The sequence below is a fragment of the Rana temporaria genome, chromosome 6 (assembly GCF_905171775.1).
Source record: "Rana temporaria chromosome 6, aRanTem1.1, whole genome shotgun sequence".
Classification (NCBI taxonomy): domain Eukaryota; kingdom Metazoa; phylum Chordata; class Amphibia; order Anura; family Ranidae; genus Rana; species Rana temporaria.
Window position 1 is genome coordinate 170022671 of NC_053494.1, and position 16967 is coordinate 170039637.

General features: G+C 43.5%; 1 protein-coding gene across 3 annotated transcripts in view; it reads right to left on the reverse strand.

The window, feature by feature from the left end:
* LOC120944042 (sodium channel protein type 2 subunit alpha-like) overlaps window positions 1-16967 on the reverse strand; it is a 317686-nt gene that overhangs the window by 173291 nt on the left and 127428 nt on the right. For all 3 annotated transcript variants that reach the window (XM_040357809.1, XM_040357807.1, XM_040357808.1), the window contains exon 2: window positions 4492-4812. In XM_040357809.1, the coding sequence (XP_040213743.1) occupies window positions 4492-4758 (267 nt within the window). In that variant the 5' untranslated portion in view covers window positions 4759-4812. The remainder of the gene's footprint in view (window positions 1-4491; window positions 4813-16967) is intronic.

Consider the following 16967-nt stretch of genomic DNA (forward strand, 5'->3'; position numbering starts at 1 on the left):
TGTGAAAGCCAGAGGGCTTTCACACTGGAGCGGTGTGCTGGCATGACGCTCAAAAAAGTCCTGCCAGCCACATCTTTGAGGCGCTGTAGGAGCGGTGTATACACGTCTATTGTGAGTACCCGAGTGCTGTGAGTACCCGTGGGCTGTGAATACCCGTATATTGTGAGTATTAGTGTCAGGAAGCTAGTAGTTAGTTAATTGGACAGAGTATAAATCCCAATCCCCATTAAATTAGTGGGTACGATGACTGGCGGGTATGGAGATGTGACTCGTGTACATCTTGCACCATTTATGGGTTCCTTTATCATCCGATCGAGGGCGAATACTGCTGTGCAAAATGTAAGAACGTTGTTTCCCTGGAAGCCCAGGTTCTGAATCTAGGGAAGCAACTGTCAACACTATACTATACTAAAGGAGAGTTGGGATCATACCCAGCAGGTGCCAGCACAGAGGCAAGTGGAGACAAAGAGGTGCAGGCACCAGAGCATAGTAGATGGGTGACAGTCAGGAAGGGTAGAGGAGAAAGAGTCAGGGAGGCCGATCCTGGGCTGGAACATCCCAATAAGTATGCCCCATTGTGTGATATTGCGGAAACCATTCAGGGACAAGCATTGCTGGAGCAGAGTGACGCCCTAGCTGCCAGGGGAAAAACTCCTCCAGTGAGGGCGGGGGTAACGTCAAAGGAAAGAAAAGACAGAGTTTGGTGGTAGGGGACTCAATTATTAGAAGGACAGAGAGAGCAATCTGTCACAAAGACCTGAAGTGCCAAACTGTATGTTTGTCTACTGGGCACTTGGGTTCGGCACATCACAAATTTGGTGGACAGATTACTGAGAGGGGCCGGGGAAGACCCAGCTCTTCATGGTGCACGTTGGCACCAATGACAAATTCAGAGGAGGATGGAGTGTCCTAAAAAACAATGTTAAGGACTTAGGAGCTAAATCGAGGAATAGGACCTCCAAAGTAGTATTCTCATAAATATTTCCAGTACCTCAAGCCACACCAGAAAGGCAGTGGGAGATTAGGGAAGTAAAAGGTGGCTGAAAAGCTTGTGTAGAAATGAGGTGTTTGGGTTTCTGGAGAACTGGGCCAACTTCTCAGTCGTTTACCGGCTCTTTAGCAGGGATGAACTGTATATAAATGAGGAGGTCGCAGGTCAGCTTTAAACTAGGTGACGGGTGCAGGGTCCAGATGTAGAGATAGTCAGGGTGGAACAAAGTTCAGAGGGTAGTATTGGGGGCATTGGTAGTAGGTTGACTAAAGCACCTAAGCCCAAGGTAAGTAAATTCATGAGTCCTAGATGCAGCCTCACAACAACCAAGGAGATACCACGCGACCGAACAAAACGACAATGCTTGTTCACTAATGCCAGGAGTCTGGCTGACAAGATGGGAGTACTAGAGCTACTGTTGTATAAGGAGGATTTTGATTTTGAGGGAATTTCAGAGACTTGGTTTAATAGCTCCCATGATTGGCTGGCCACCATTCAAGGGTATTTCCTATATTGCAGAGATAGGGAGAGTAAAAAAAAAGGGGGGAGGGTATGCATGTATATAAAGAATGATGTAGAAGTGAATGTGAGGGACGATATCACTAATGGAGCAAGGGAGGAGGTGAAATTCTTATGGGTAGAGCTTCAAAGGAAGGAAACCAAGGGGAAAGTAATACTGGGAGTATGCTATAGGCCGCCCCCTAACCAGAGGGAGGAGGGGGAGGCATCACTATCACACTATCACAGTTTGGATTGGTAGCAAGGATGAGAAGTGTCATTATAATGGGGGATTTTAATTTTCCAGACACAGACTGGGCAGAAGGAACCTTAATGTCTTACAGGACAATTTCATGGGTCAGATGGTAAATGCACCAACAAGAAACAATGCGTTACTAGACCTACTGTTTACTAACAATACAGACCTGTTTGCTGACATGGAAATAGGGGGCAACTTAGGAAACAGCGATCACAGGTCAATTACTTTCAGTATAAGTCACAAGGGTAATACAAAGACACTGAATTTCAAAAGAGCCAACTTCCCTAAACTGTGCTCCTTGCTAGAAGATATTAAATGGGATACAATCCTAGGAACAAAGAACACAGAGGAAAAAGGGTAGGGCTTTAAGAGCATATTGAACAAGGGTATTGGCTAGTGCATCCCAATGGGAAAAACATTTAAAGGAGCAAATAAAAGTCCTGGGTGGCTTAACTCCAACGTAACAATGCACATAAAAGCAAAGGAGAATTCCTTTAAACAATACAAGGCTGAGGGGTCATCATCAGCATTCCAACTTTACAAAGAATGTAAAAGGAAATATAAAGGCGTAATCAGGGCGGCAAAAGCCTCGTACACACGTACGGTTTACTCGGCGAGAACCAGCAAGAAAACTGCTGGCAGAGCTTTCTTGCCGAGTATACCTAGCGTGTGTACGAGGCTTTCAGGTTTCTCTACAATAATCTAGACGAGAAAAATAGAGAACATGTTCTATATTTTCTCATCGTGAGATTCCCGGCAGGTTTCCTGCCGAGAAACCCGAGAGTGTGTATACTTACCTGTCGCCGTGGAAACCCGAGCATGCTCGAAATGACTTTGACGCATGCGCGGTAGCTTCTTAGGCATAGGTAGGGTGCAGCAAGATGGTGGCGACGGCATCGAATGTGACGAGTGCATGCTCGTCGTACGCGATGACGTCACCGCGTTCTTGCCTTTCAAGAGAACCGCGGTTCTTTTGAAAGGAGAGTCTGTACACTCTTGTCAAGAATCTCGTCAGGAAAAATGAGGGTTTTTTCCTGATGAGATTCTGGCCCGTGTGTACAGGGCTTTAGATAGAACACAAAAGGCACATAGCAGAGGAGAGTAAAAAAAAAAAGGTCAGAACATATTGGCCCCATAAAGAATGATGAAGGCAATCTGGTTACAAAAGACGGAGAGATGGAAAAGGTTATGAATTTATTCTTCTCCTCAGTCTTCACGAGGGAAACGGGGGGATTCAGTAACCAAGACTGGAATGTTTATCCTCATGGCATGACAAAGGAAGCACCCTCATGGTTAACAGAGGATAGAATGAAGCCTCGTACACACGACCAAGACACTCGACGGGCGAAACACATCGTTTTGCTCGTCGAGTTCCTTGTTAGGCTGTCGAGGATCTCGGCGAGCCAAATTTCCCCATTCCCATCGAGGAAAAAGAAGACATGCTCTCTTTTTGGCTCGACGAGATCCTCGACAGGTTCCTCGTCGAAAAGTGTACACACGACCGGTTTCCTCGGCAACAAAAAAAATACCAGCAAGTTTCTTGCTGGTTTTTGCCGAGAAACTCGGTCGTGTGTATGAGCCCTTAGATATAGACTTAAAGAGGAAGTAAACTTCTCTTTAAAAAAAATAATAAAAAAAAAAACTCTGCAAGACAAAGGCATAATGAGCTAGTATGCATAGCATACTAACTCATTATGAATTACTTACCTGAGATTGAAGCCCCCGCAGCGGTGCTCGGACACCTCCTCCGTTGCGGCCATGATACCCAGAGTGACTTCCAGGTATTACTGCTCCGGCGCTGTGACTGGCCGGAGCAGCGATGACGTAACTGCCGCGCATGTGCGCAGGTGCCGCCACTAACGGCATTATCTCCGTTAGAAGCGGCACGCTCAGTGCACCCGATGTCTACGGCACCAGTCCTCATGAGGGATCCAGAGAAGGGCAACAAAGCTAATAAAGGGCTTACGGGGAAAGACTGTAAGCACTGAACTTATTCTTCCTGGAGAAGGGACGCTTGAGAGGGGATATGTTTTTAATATGCAAATACCGTACTGGTGACCTCACAATAGGAATAAAACTCTTCTGCGCAAGAGAATTTTTTTTGAAATTCGTTAAAAAACTAAATTCATTACTATTTCATTCGGAGTCTCTGAATCTCTGAATATCCAAAAAATTTTCCGAATTTACATTCAGACCAAACAAATTGCACATGTCTAATGTTTTGTCTGGTGGCAGGGTCTTTTTAAAGTGGGACTTTAAGGGCCGGATTTCACCACGATTTCTGCTTTCCCGATGCGTTTCTTCATGCACACTTTTGATGCATTCTGTTGTCATTTTTCTCCCCTTTTTTTCTTTCATCTCAATTTAGGGCATGTGTGTTCCGGTGCATGTTTGATGCATTTTGCCATGTTCCAGATGCATTCTATACAGAAAAAATGTCGACTGCACTGGAACGCACTGCACTGGTGTAAACTAGGGTTACTGGAATGCATGTAAAACTGTGCATTTGATGCAGATTAAAAATGCACTGGACTGCATCTGGTGCACACCAGCTATAAATCCAAAAAGGGCGACCATGCAGTCTTTTTCACTATCAGCAGATCCAAATATACCATTTCATTTGCAATAATACATTACAAACATTTCTCTACAGATGCAATAGCATATACAATCTTGATGATTTACCTTGAAAGTGAATCCTAATGACAAGAAACTGCACTACATATGGTTAGGCAGAACTTACTTTCTGATTCATATAATATGGGTCTAGGTCCTCCAGTGGCTCTGATGACATTCCAGGTGGTAGGTCGCCATATATAAATGGCAGACTTTTGCCCGCTTCCAAGTCACTGCTTGGCTTGGGGCCATTTTCGTCGTCGTCAAGTTTGTGCTCTTGTTTGGGTTTCTTTGCTTTTTCCTCTGTGATGCGTTTCTCGATAGCTTCGAGGGATTCCCTGGTGAAATAGCGGATGCTGTCGGGTCCTGGTGGTACAAGTCGTGCCTGCGCCATCTTTTCATCCTGCAACTTTTAAATTTACTGCTTCGCTCCTTTCATAATGGAATTCTGAAATGATTGAGAAAGAAACTCAATATTAGCCAGGTCAGCTAACATACACATGGAATTAAGTATAGGCAGGATGGATCTAAATCAATTATTAAAAAATAAATAAAAAATTCAGATTTTTTGGATTTAAATCAGTTTTTTTTTCATCTAAATCGATTTGTTTGATTTTTTATCAAATTTATTTTAATAAAATGCTTTTGGAATAAAAATCTAAAGATAGTTTTCTATTTAAGATACCTTAAATATTTAATTTATTGAGCATGAAATGGAGCTTAGTTATGCTGTATATTCTGCAATATTTAAATTTACATTTTTAAATGCTGAAATAATATGCACTGCATTGATGCATTCACACAATTTCATATTAACCATAAAATAAACCTTCAGGACTATTCCTTTATCCCATTGTTTTGCAAATCTATGTACACTGCAAACTGTATGATTGAAACAGTTCTTTTATTGCTGTTTTACTAACCTGACAGCTTATTATGCTAAATATGAATCCTTTGTTTTGTTTGCAAACATTAAAGGTTCTAACTACCAGCAAGAATGAGTCCTTACATTTAAAGAGCACCTGTCATTTCAGATCTATCATGGTAGTGCCTGTTAGTGGGCATCCACTAACCTGCTGCCGCCACGTCCCTCACTTTGTTGTGTCACTCCCATTAAAGTGAATGGGACTGTCGGTGAGTCATCACATTGGTCAGAGGAGGAGCCGCTGCAGGACAGAGATGACAGTTGCTCTTTAAAAATGATGATTTAAATCGACTTGATTTAAATCAAGCCTTTTTACTAGTGAATTAAATCATGATTTAAATTGTGATTTAAATCGACTTGATTTAATTCAAATCCACCCTGGGTATAGGGCTAGCAGAAAATAAAACTTCACTCATGTAAGAAGCAACACAAGCCAAGAAAATACACAGGTATTCATTAATTTCTTATTTATTCATTTTTGGGATTGGAAGTGAAGTACTCTGAGTACATTGACCAGGCAGCCCAGGAAACTCCCTTTCTTCTTGGAAGATTCCACAAACAGCATTAAAAACGGCAACGTTTCTGACTCTTCCATAAAAATAGTTTTTATTGCAATTTTACTGTAGCCACCCTTGCGGTATGATTATGTCAGATTTTTGCATCTCAAAGCGGTACAATTGTTTTGAATAGAAATTTGGCGTTTTATATTATAGGCCTGTAATTATTTGTAATAACACACTTAAATCTGTCCAAACAAGATTCTAGTAGACATGCCGGGTATGATAAAGTTTCAAACACAAAATCATAAATTATACTATAATAAATAACGTAATTTTTTATAGAAAATAATAATAATACAATAATAATAAAATGAATCTCAAATAGACTGTGCACTTTGAAGTTGCACTCTACCTTTCCAGCAGTGGCGGCTGGTGCTCAAAATTTTTAGGGGGGCGCAAACAAATGAAAAAAAAAAAAAAGACAATTGCAGCCTCACTGTGCCCATCAAAGGCAGCCACTGTACCCATCAAAGGCAGCCACTGTGCCCATCAAATGCAGCCACTGTGCCATGCCATCAATTGTCGCCACTGTGCCATCAATTGTCGCCACTGTGCCATCAATTGTCGCCACTGTGCCATCAATTGTCGCCACTGTGCCCATCAATTGTCACCACTGTGCCCATCAATTGTCACCACTGTGCCCATCAATTGTCACCACTGTGCCATGCCAAACGCAGCCACTGTGCCATGCCATCAATTGTTACCACTGTGCCCACATCAATTGTCGCCACTGTGCCCACATCAATTGTCCCCACTGTGCCCACATCAATTGTACCCACTGTGCCCACATCAATTGTACCCACTGTGCCCACATCAATTGTCCCCACTGTGCCCACATCAATTGTCCCCACTGTGCCCACATCAATTGTCCCCACTGTGCCCACATCAATTGTCCCCACTGTGCCCACATCAATTGTCCAAGGACCAGAGGTGTGGTTTGCCATCCCTAGGATTTGGGGCTGTGTTGGCCAGGGACAGTTGGCCAGGAGCATACACACAAGGGTGGCTCTATAATATCCTGCAAGGTAATGGAGCCACCCTAAAACAGGAAACCTGTGATGGTTGCCCAATAGGGTGACCACATTTCTAAACTACCATTCAGGGACACCCTACCTTCCCAAAAATCAGCTTGTGCTGTAACAAATCACAGCACAGTGATTGGACACAAGAGACAGGATTTATGATTTCTCCAATTACAAGCAGGGGGCGGGATTGTGCGCATTCCCGGCCAGGACAAGTACTGTCAGTGAGTAAAGAAGTGATGTGGCTGCCTTTTTTGGGGTCATCAGATTGGCCGGGGGGTGGCTGTGTCAGTTTCATTCCGGGACACTGTATTGTCCTGGAATGAATGTGCCCGAGACAGACCTGCAAAATGCGGGACTGTCCCTGGCTATCCGGGACATGTGGTCACCCTATTGCCCAAAGAGCGGCTCAATTAAGAAGATTTTAAAGAAGATGAAGCATTAGACAATGTAATGTTCAGGGTTTACGTTTTAGCATAAAGGTGATGGCTAAAGTAGAACTTTAACCAATGCATTACTTTCAGAAGAATAAGGAAGGGTAAGAAATTCTGTTGGGTTATTACTGTTTTCTGTGTTCTCACTGGGGATATTTTCAATCACTTCCTGACCCAGTGACACAACAATGTAAAATAAAATAAAATCTCAACAGGAAAAAGGCAGCAAAAAGCATAGCCAGTGTACTAGCTGTTTAACACTCTACAAATGAAAATGCATTTAATTGAAGCATTTTATACCATAGGAAAACTTCCCTTACTTCCTAAAATTATGAAATAAATCTTTTCAATGGGGACACAGACAGCAATAGGGTTACTACAGAGGCAAAAGTAGTTCCTGCACTGCTTTTGCTGATTTCAGGTGCGATTTCAATAGACATCTGTGTATGAAGCCACACAAATGTCTATCAAATAGCAGCTGAAATCGCGCTGACCTTGCTACTTTGAAATTGCGCTACTTCAAGTGAACCAGGGCTAACTGCCACACAGTGATCAGTGCTAAAAATATGCACTGAAATTGTACTAATGACACTGTCTGGGAAGGTATTAACATCAGGGGTAATCTAAGGGTTAACTGTGTGCCTAGCTGGTGTTTTCTTACTATAGGAGGAGGTGCTTTCACTAGGGAAAGGTATAGATCGGTACACCCTGCTTTGCAGGAACACAGGATCAAGGCCTCCTGTACTGTAAGAACACCGATCAGAGTTGTTTACATAGGCAGATCGTCGTTCTCCCTATGTACCAAAGGAACAGTGGGTGCTGGTGGATATTGAGTCTATGGTACCCACTGATCAGCTCTTGCTGTGTTTAATCACAGCCGGTGGTGCGCATGTGCGTGCCCCAGACCCAAAAGTGTCGGCTCACGTAGCAGGTAAGTGATCCGGTGCAGCCATGTCACTTTGCCGCCGTATATCTAAATTATACGGTCGGCAAGTGGTTAAACTTATAGTGCAATATTTTATAAAAATATGTTTTACTGAAATAAACATGAGACATAAATGCTTGAAAATGTGTGCACGATCAGTCGCACCTGTAGGCGTGAAACAAGCCTTAAAATGAACAATTACTCAATACAAACACAAACATAGCCTGTATTACAAAACAGTGCATAAAACCCGATGAATCATAATATAAAGTTGCAATTAGTTTTCCTGTAGACTATAAAAACCAATCAAAAATATGTCCAAAAAAATAAAAAATCAACATGTTCTTCATACAGCTCTAAAAAGCAATATAAAAATATGACAACAAAAGCTTCAGCCTGTAATTTGCATCTAATTTAATGCAGACGTGTGTTAGACTAATTCATATTTTTGAACTAGATCACAATACTCATTATCTTAGACTTTGTTACATTGTATAATTTTTTTTTTCATTTTTTTTTTCTTTAATTGGATGTAAACTCACTCTCATCCTTTCTAAACTACTGCCATAGTGTTGATCTATAAGGATATACCTGCCTACTGCATGTATCCTTACCTGTCAAATGTCTACCCTCTGTCTGTTATGAGACCCGAAAAACTGCAGATTCTGTGGGTGGGTCTGTTGTCTTGAGCTTGATGGGTAGAGTCGTGATGTCAGTAGACTCCCCGTCCACCTCTACACTCCCCTTGTCAACATGCATTTTCTCTTGTGTATTCCTTACACTAAATTCTGCTATGATCCCTAACATCCAGTCAAAATCCATAAAAAGTAACCACATGACTTCAGAAGAAGAGCGGGAAGTGGGAATTAAAAAAGAATGCCTGTCTCCAGGCTAGTGCATGAGATATGTAAATAACCTGATGTTGCAACTGTGATCAGGTGACCTCAGACACACACACTGCAATATAACAATCAGATCACTCGAGCTTCTCCTCTGCCCAGCTCTCACTAGATACAGCTAACCTAAATCAGATCACTTGTCTGTGTATATTCTGCTTTCTGTTCTGTGTTTTCACTGCAATATACATGCATTTTCTTGTCACACTGAACTGTGGATCACACCCCATAATGAGAAACATCCAGTCAAAACACAGTAAATGCAGCCAATCCTGGGAGAGCTGGAAGGGAGAGGAGAGGAGAAGGATGTGAATTGTGAACTTTTTACACAGGATGTGCCTCTGTCTCAGGCTAGTGCATGAGATATGTAAATAACCTGTCACTCACAACAAATGTATGTTGTAATGATAGAATTTTGTATATGCATTTCTCCTGGATGTTGGTTTCCCTATAGCCATAGAGGTGCGCACAGGGTGTGCACATGGGTGCTGATTCCCCCTGCTGTCTGACCCCCTCCCCACATCGCCACCGACTGCTGTGGGGGATGTTTCAGGATGTACAGCGAGGGAATGGGCTGATAAATATGTAATTTACAGGCCCCTTTATTTTCTGAAAGAACACAAAGGCCCAGATTCTTGTAGACGCACCTATCTACAGGCGGGCGTAGCGTATCTTAGATACACTACGCCGCCGTAACTTAGTGGGGCAGGTCCCGTATTCTCAAAGAACTTGCGCCCAAAGTTACGGCGGCGTAGTGTAACTGTGCCGGCGTAAGCCTGCGTAATTCAAAGTAGGCTAGTGTGGGCGTGTTTTATGCTAATGATTCGACGTGATTGACATGCGCCGTCCGTGAACGTATCCCAGTGCGCATGCTCAAAATTACGCCGCAAATAGTCAATTCTTTCGACGTGAACGTAACTTACGTCCAGCCCCATTCACGGACGACTTACGCAAACGATGTAAAATACTACGCTGTTCGTACGTTTCCGACGTCCATACCTAACATGACTTACCCCTGTTTTATGAGGGGTAACTTTACGCCGGAGTATGTCTTACCTAAATGACGTATCTTGCTACGCCGGGCGCACGTACAATTGTGAATCGGCGTATCTAGCTAATTTGCATATTCAACGCAGAAATCTACGGAAGCACCACCTAGCGGCCAGCGTAAATATGCACCCTAAGATACGACGGCGTAGGAGACTTACGCCGCTCGTATCTAGGCAACTGTGAGGCATATCTGATTCTATGAATCAGGCGCCGAGTTGTGGCAGACAAAAGCTGGATGTTCAGGCTATACATTTGTTTTCGGATATGAACTCAACGTCCGATTTTCGTTTCATCAGTATGGTTTTCGCACAAAAAAATTAATCAAAAGAGCAAGACTACGCATGCTCAGAAACGAAAGAATACATATAAAACTATTCAACACATTACGTCACTTCTGATGTACGAAAATGTTCTTAAATCGTCCGAAAATCTAAGCATGTGCACAAGGCTTTAGTGTTACATACACTTATGCCCCATACACACAAGCAGAATTTCCTGAGCTTTTAATCGGAGATTCCGACCATTTGTACGCTCCATCAGAATGTCGGAATTTCTGCCAGCAAAAGTTTGAGAGCAGGTTCTCAATATATGTGAAAATCCGTTCGTCTGTATGGAATCCTGACAGGAAAAACTATGCATGCTCGGAAAACAATTTGACGCATTCTCGGAAGCATTGAACTTCTTTTCCTCGCCTTGTCGTAGTGTTGTACGTCACTGCGTTCTTAATGCTCGAAACTTCAGAGAACTTTTGTGTGAGGCCTCGTACACACGACCGAGGAACTCGGCAGGCGAAACACATAGTTTTCCTCGTCGAGTTCTTGTTAGGCTTGTCGAGGAACTCGACGAACCAATTTTCTCCATTCCCGTCGAGGAAAAAGAGAACATGCTCTCTTTTTGGCTCGTCGAGTTCCTCGACAGTTTCCTCGCTGAAAAATGTACACACGACCGGTTTCCTCGGCAAAAAAAATCTTCCACCAAGTTTCTTGATGGATTCTGCCGAGGAAACCGGTCGTGTGTACGAGGCCTCACTGTGTGTATGCAAGCCAACCTTGAGCGGAATTCCGTTGGAAAAAACATCCAAGGTTTTTCCGACGGAAATTCCACTAGTGTGTACAGGGCATTAATGAATACCTAACTGGACTAAATAGCTATTTTTTTTGGTGGTGGCTGGGGGGGGGGGGGGGGATTGTTGCGTTTGCCTAGAGATCAACTTTAAAGGGGTTGTAGAGGTAAAAAAAATGTTCCTAAATAGCTTTCTTTACCTTAGTGCAGTCCTCCTTCACTTAACTCATCCTTCGATTTTGCTTTTAAATGTCCTTATTTCTTCTGAGAAATCTTCACTTCCTGTTCTTCTGTCTGTAACTCAACACCGTAATGCAAGGCTTTCTCCCTGGTGTGGAGTGTCGTGCTCGCCCCCTCCTTTGGACAACAGGAGAGTCAGGACGCTCTCTTTGTTGCAGATAGAGAAAGGAGCTGTGTGTTAGTGGGCGTCCTGACTCTCCTGTTGTCCAAGGGAGGAGGCGAGCACGACACTCCACACCAGGGAGAAAGCCTTGCAATACTGTGTGGAGTTACAGACAGAAGAACTGGAAGTGAGGATTTCTCAGGAGAAATAAGGACATTTAAAAGCAAAATCGAAGGATGAGGTAAGTGAAGGACTGCAGTAAAGGAGGCTATTTAGGGGGAAAAAAATTACGGTACCTTTACCACCCATTTAACAACAGATAGGATATGTTTCAGTTGATAGTGGCCTAGATTCAGGTAGGGCTGCGCACCGTTTTAACGCTACGCCTCCGTAAATGACCTGCGCTACGCTTCATTCAAGAAGCAGTAGCTCCGTAATTTGCGCGGGCGCTCCGTAAAAATGGATGGCGTAAGCGCGCGTAAATTAAATGATCCCGTAGGGGGCGTGGATCATTTAAATTAGGCGCGTTCCCGCGCCGAACGTAGTGCGCAGGCTCCGTCGGAAAACTTCCCCGACGTGCATTGCGGTAAATGACGTCGCAAGGACGTCATTTGCTTCAACGTGAACGTAAATGGCGTCCAGCGCCATTCACGATTCACTTACGCAAACAACGTAATTTTTAAAAATCGCGACGCGGGAACGACGGGTATACTTAGCATTGGCTGCCCCTGCTAATAGCAGGAGCAGCCTTACGCAGAAACCGACGAACGCAAACAACGTAAAATGCGAACGCAGGGCACGCGTACGGTTGTGAATCGGTGTGAGTATGCAATTTGCATACTCTACGCTGATCACTACGGGAACGCCACCTAGCGGCCATCGTAAGAATGCAGCCTACGATACGACGGCATAAGAGCCTTATGCCAGTCATATCTTAGGCTGCAGTCGGCGTAACGAGCTTTCTGAATACAGAAAAGTCGTTACGCCGGCGCAACTAAGCAATTACGCTGCGTATCTATGGATACGCAGACGCAATTGCTTTCTGAATCCACCCCAGTGATTTTATTTTAACATACAATAATATTGGTTACATGCAGTAAAGAATCCTCTGAATATTTTCATGTATTAACAGCAGATCTGGAGCAGTATTTGTGCTCCACATAGCATTCCCAGTGCTGCACAGACTCAGTTTGCTAGGCCCTGCAGCGGTTGCCTTCATGCATATGTTAACAGACCTCACTGCTCAGCAACTTAATGTCTGAAAAAAAAAAACAGTACAATCACACCATGCTTAACAAATACGCACAGACCTTTGAGTCAAAACAGTCATGTCAAACCTGCCCAGTGCTCCTTTGAAAAATGCAAACGCAGAGCATATGTAATCTATATTACTAGAGCCAGGTGGAAGACGCAGGGTCAGCACAGATGTAAGAACGTGTTATGTTTTAATAGAATATATTTTATGTAGATGTCAAAAGAGAGTTATAGTGGCTATACAACATGCTTCAGTTTTACTATTTGATCAATGCACAATTCTATCAAAATAATAAAATATGTAAATAATCAAATAGCCATAACTTCCCTTCCGATTCATTTAGACTCAATTTAGATCAGATTCGCTCAAACTGGGTTCATCATCCAACTATCAATAGTTCTGCACTGATTATCAGCATTGAGATGCTTTGGTCATGAATCCAATCATGTTTCCATTGATCGGATCATGAGAATACATGGTGTGAACAATGGTGGGTAATTATAATTTTGATCCATCTATGGCCAGTTTGTCTTTTGTATCACTCGTTCTTCTCTTTTAGATTGTAAGCCTTCACAAGCAGGGTCCGCCTAACCCTCTTGTATTGAATTGTCCTGTATATTATAAAGCACTATATTGGTGCTATATAAATCCTATATTACAATAATAGGTGTGTACTCTGTACATAGTCCAAAATTTCAAGTTTTTACATTCTAGATTCTCGTAGAATGGAGTAATTTTGGGCGGCGTAACGTATCTCATTTACGTTGCGCCGCCGCAAGTTTTCCATGCAAGTGCTTTATTCACAAAGCACTTGCGTGTAAAGTTGCGGCGGCGTAGCGTAAATCACCCGGCGCAAGCCCGCCTAATTAAAATTAGGTGGGTAGGGGGCTTTTAGCATTTAAATTAAGCGCGTTCCCGCGCCGAACGTACTGCGCATGCGCCGTCCGTAAACTATCCCAGGGTGCATTGCTCCAAATGACGTCGCAAGGACGTCATTGGTTTAGACGTGAACGTAAATGGCGTCCAGCCCCATTCACGGACGACTTACGCAAACGACGTAAATTTATAAATTTTGACGCGGGAACGACGGCCATACTTAACATTGGTTGCCCCTCATATAGCAGGGGCAACTTTACGCCGGAAGAACCTAACGTAAACATCGTAACTTTACTGCGTCGGCCGCGCGTAAGTTCGGGAATTCGTGTATCTAGCTAATTTGCATACTCAACGGGGAAAACGACGGAGGCGACACCTAGCGGACAAAAAAAAAATGCATTTAAGATCCGACGGCGTAAGAGCCTTATGCCTGTCGGATCTAATGGATATCTATGCGTAACTGATTCTAAGAATCAGTCGCATAGATACGACGGCCCAGATTAGGACTTACGACGGCGTACATGGCGTTGCGCCGTCGAAAGCCCTTTGAGAATCTGGGCCAATGAGGATATGTTAGAACATTTGTCAGTTTCTTTAAAGGGATACTAAAGGTTCGATTTAAAAAAATTAAATAAATAACATGTCATACTTACCTCCACTGGGCAGTTCATTTTGCACAGAGTGGCCCCCGAACATCCTCTTCTGGGGGTCCCTCGGCTGGTCCCGTGGCTTCTCCCTGCAATAGATAACCCCCTCCGGGAAGCTCTCTGCCGAGGGGGTTACCTTTCGGGCGCGCTCCTGAGTCATACACTCTGCGTCCATAGATGCCGAGTGTATGACTCGGCCCTGCCCCCGGCGCCTGTGTCATTGGATTTGATTGACAGCAGCGGGAGCCAATGGCTGCGCTGCTATCAATCTATCCAATCAATGCCAGATTTCAGGGGAAAAATAGGATGCCGGGGACGTGCAGAGCAGGTGAACTGGCTCAGGTAAGCAAAATGGGAGGGGACCAGTGATTGGCAGGTGTTTTTTCACCTTAATGCACAGAATGCATTAAGGTGAAAAAACACGAACCTTTACACCCCTTTAATCATTTTCAAGTCCTTCTAGTATCAAAGATGCAAAAGTGGAAATGTCTTCTCTTCCAGTGTTATGTTGACAACTATAACAATTTTTTCCCCCTCTCAAAAAAAATAGTCACCTTGACATAGTGTTGAGTGGTGGTGAATCTTCCCAATGGGCACAAACCAACAGTAAAAAACAGGCAATTTTCTCCTGCCAGTAAATGCCAGTAAAGGCTCGTACACACGGTCGGACATCCAACAAAATTTCCCTTGGATTTTTGACTTAATTGATTTGTCCGATCACACCCATAGCATACACACACTCGGACTTTTTCCTCAACCAACACGAACGTAGTGACGTTTTAACGTACGGCAACGCGATTCAAAGAGGAAGTTCAAGTTTCGTACGTCCCGCGTTGCGTTCCATCAGCTACTATATAGTTAGTTTACGTTTCGTGTGAGTGCTTTCCCGATTTCCATTTTCGTGCCTTTTTGCTCGTTACTTTGCGTGCGTTCGCTCGATAACGAGATGTTGCGGAATCCAGCGAGAGAACGGGCTGTTTATGGTCTTGGAGTTCTGGCTATTGCTCAAGCCCGGACCAGGACCAGGAAGAGGAGGACTGTTTGGACGAAAAATTGGTTGCTTCATCGGGACCAATTTTCACATATGGCATTGCTGAGGGAGCTGCAAGAAAATAATCCGAATGATTTTCGGAACTATCTTCGGATGTCAGATGCCTGCTTCCAGCGTCTTCTAAACTTGCTGTCCCCATATATTAGCAAGAAGGACACCTGTATGAGGCCTGCTATTCCTGCAGAGCAACGGCTCATAGCCACTTTGCGATATTTGGCGACAGGGAGAAATCTACAGGACATAAAGTTTACTACTGGGATCTCTCCCCAGGCTCTGGGACACATAATTCCGGACACTTGCTGTGCCATTATTCAAGTCCTGCAGAAGGACTATATTCGGGTAAGTTTTTTTCTTTGTTTTCACATTTGATACACTTCATGATTTCTACAAAATATTTTATTAGTACTTTGTCTTATTTGTATATATTATGTTATTGTCTACCCTCTGGTGTGACAGTCACAAAAACCCAAGTCGGTTGCAACCTGATCCTTCCTTGGTTCACCATATTGGTCCCATGGAAAAGGAGAGAGTTCTTACCACTTGCCAAGCTTTAAGCATTTAACATTATCTACACAAAATGTATTTAATCTGCCACCAGAGGGAGTCATGAAGCATATTATTTGCTCTGCTTCTTAATTGTTATTCCACAAATGTTTGGATATATTTTAGTGTTCTCTTGCCCCTATAATGTATGTTTTCAAAATGCTGATAATATTTTGTGCTCAAGTCTTAACTAATTTTTCTTTGCTTCACTCCACAGTTTCCTTCAAACCCTGAGGAATGGCAGGATGTTGCAGCCCAGTTTGCCAATCAGTGGAATTTTCCCAACTGTGGGGGTGCCATTGATGGCAAACATGTCCGAATTGTTCCTCCACCGGCCTCAGGCTCTTTTTTTTATAATTATAAGGGCTTTAACAGCATAGTTCTGCTTGCTATTGTTTCAGCAAATTATGAGTTTTTATATGTTGATGTCGGTATGAATGGTCGTCATTCCGATGGTGGTGTCATGGCTCATACCGAATTCCATCAGCGTCTTACGTCTGGCACCTTACATTTGCCACCTGCGCAGGACAACGTTGAGGGCCTCAACTTTGTATTTGTGGCAGATGAGGCGTTTGCTCTTGGGGAACATCTTTTGAAGCCCTTTCCAATGAGGAACCTCACTCGTGAGCAACGGATATATAACTACAGACTATCTCGTGCCAGAAGGGTGGTTGAAAACGCCTTTGGCATTTTGTCATGTCGTTTTAGGCTTTTTCTGACTGCCATTCACTTGGCGGAATACAAAATAAATCATGTGGTTTTGTGCTGCTGCATCCTCCATAATTTTCTACGGAGGAATGCTGCTAACTACATAGGTTCCGGGCATACTGATGACCCCTCAGGTGGACGTCCAGCTGAAGATGCAGTGATGCCAGCCCTGCAACAAACTAGACCTGCTGTCTCCTCCCAGAATGCCCGTCTGGTGCGGGAGCAATATATGGAGTATTTTGTGGGTAGAGGGGCAGTGCCTTGGCAGCAAGATGTCCTTTAGTTTTTTGTGAACCTTTATGATGT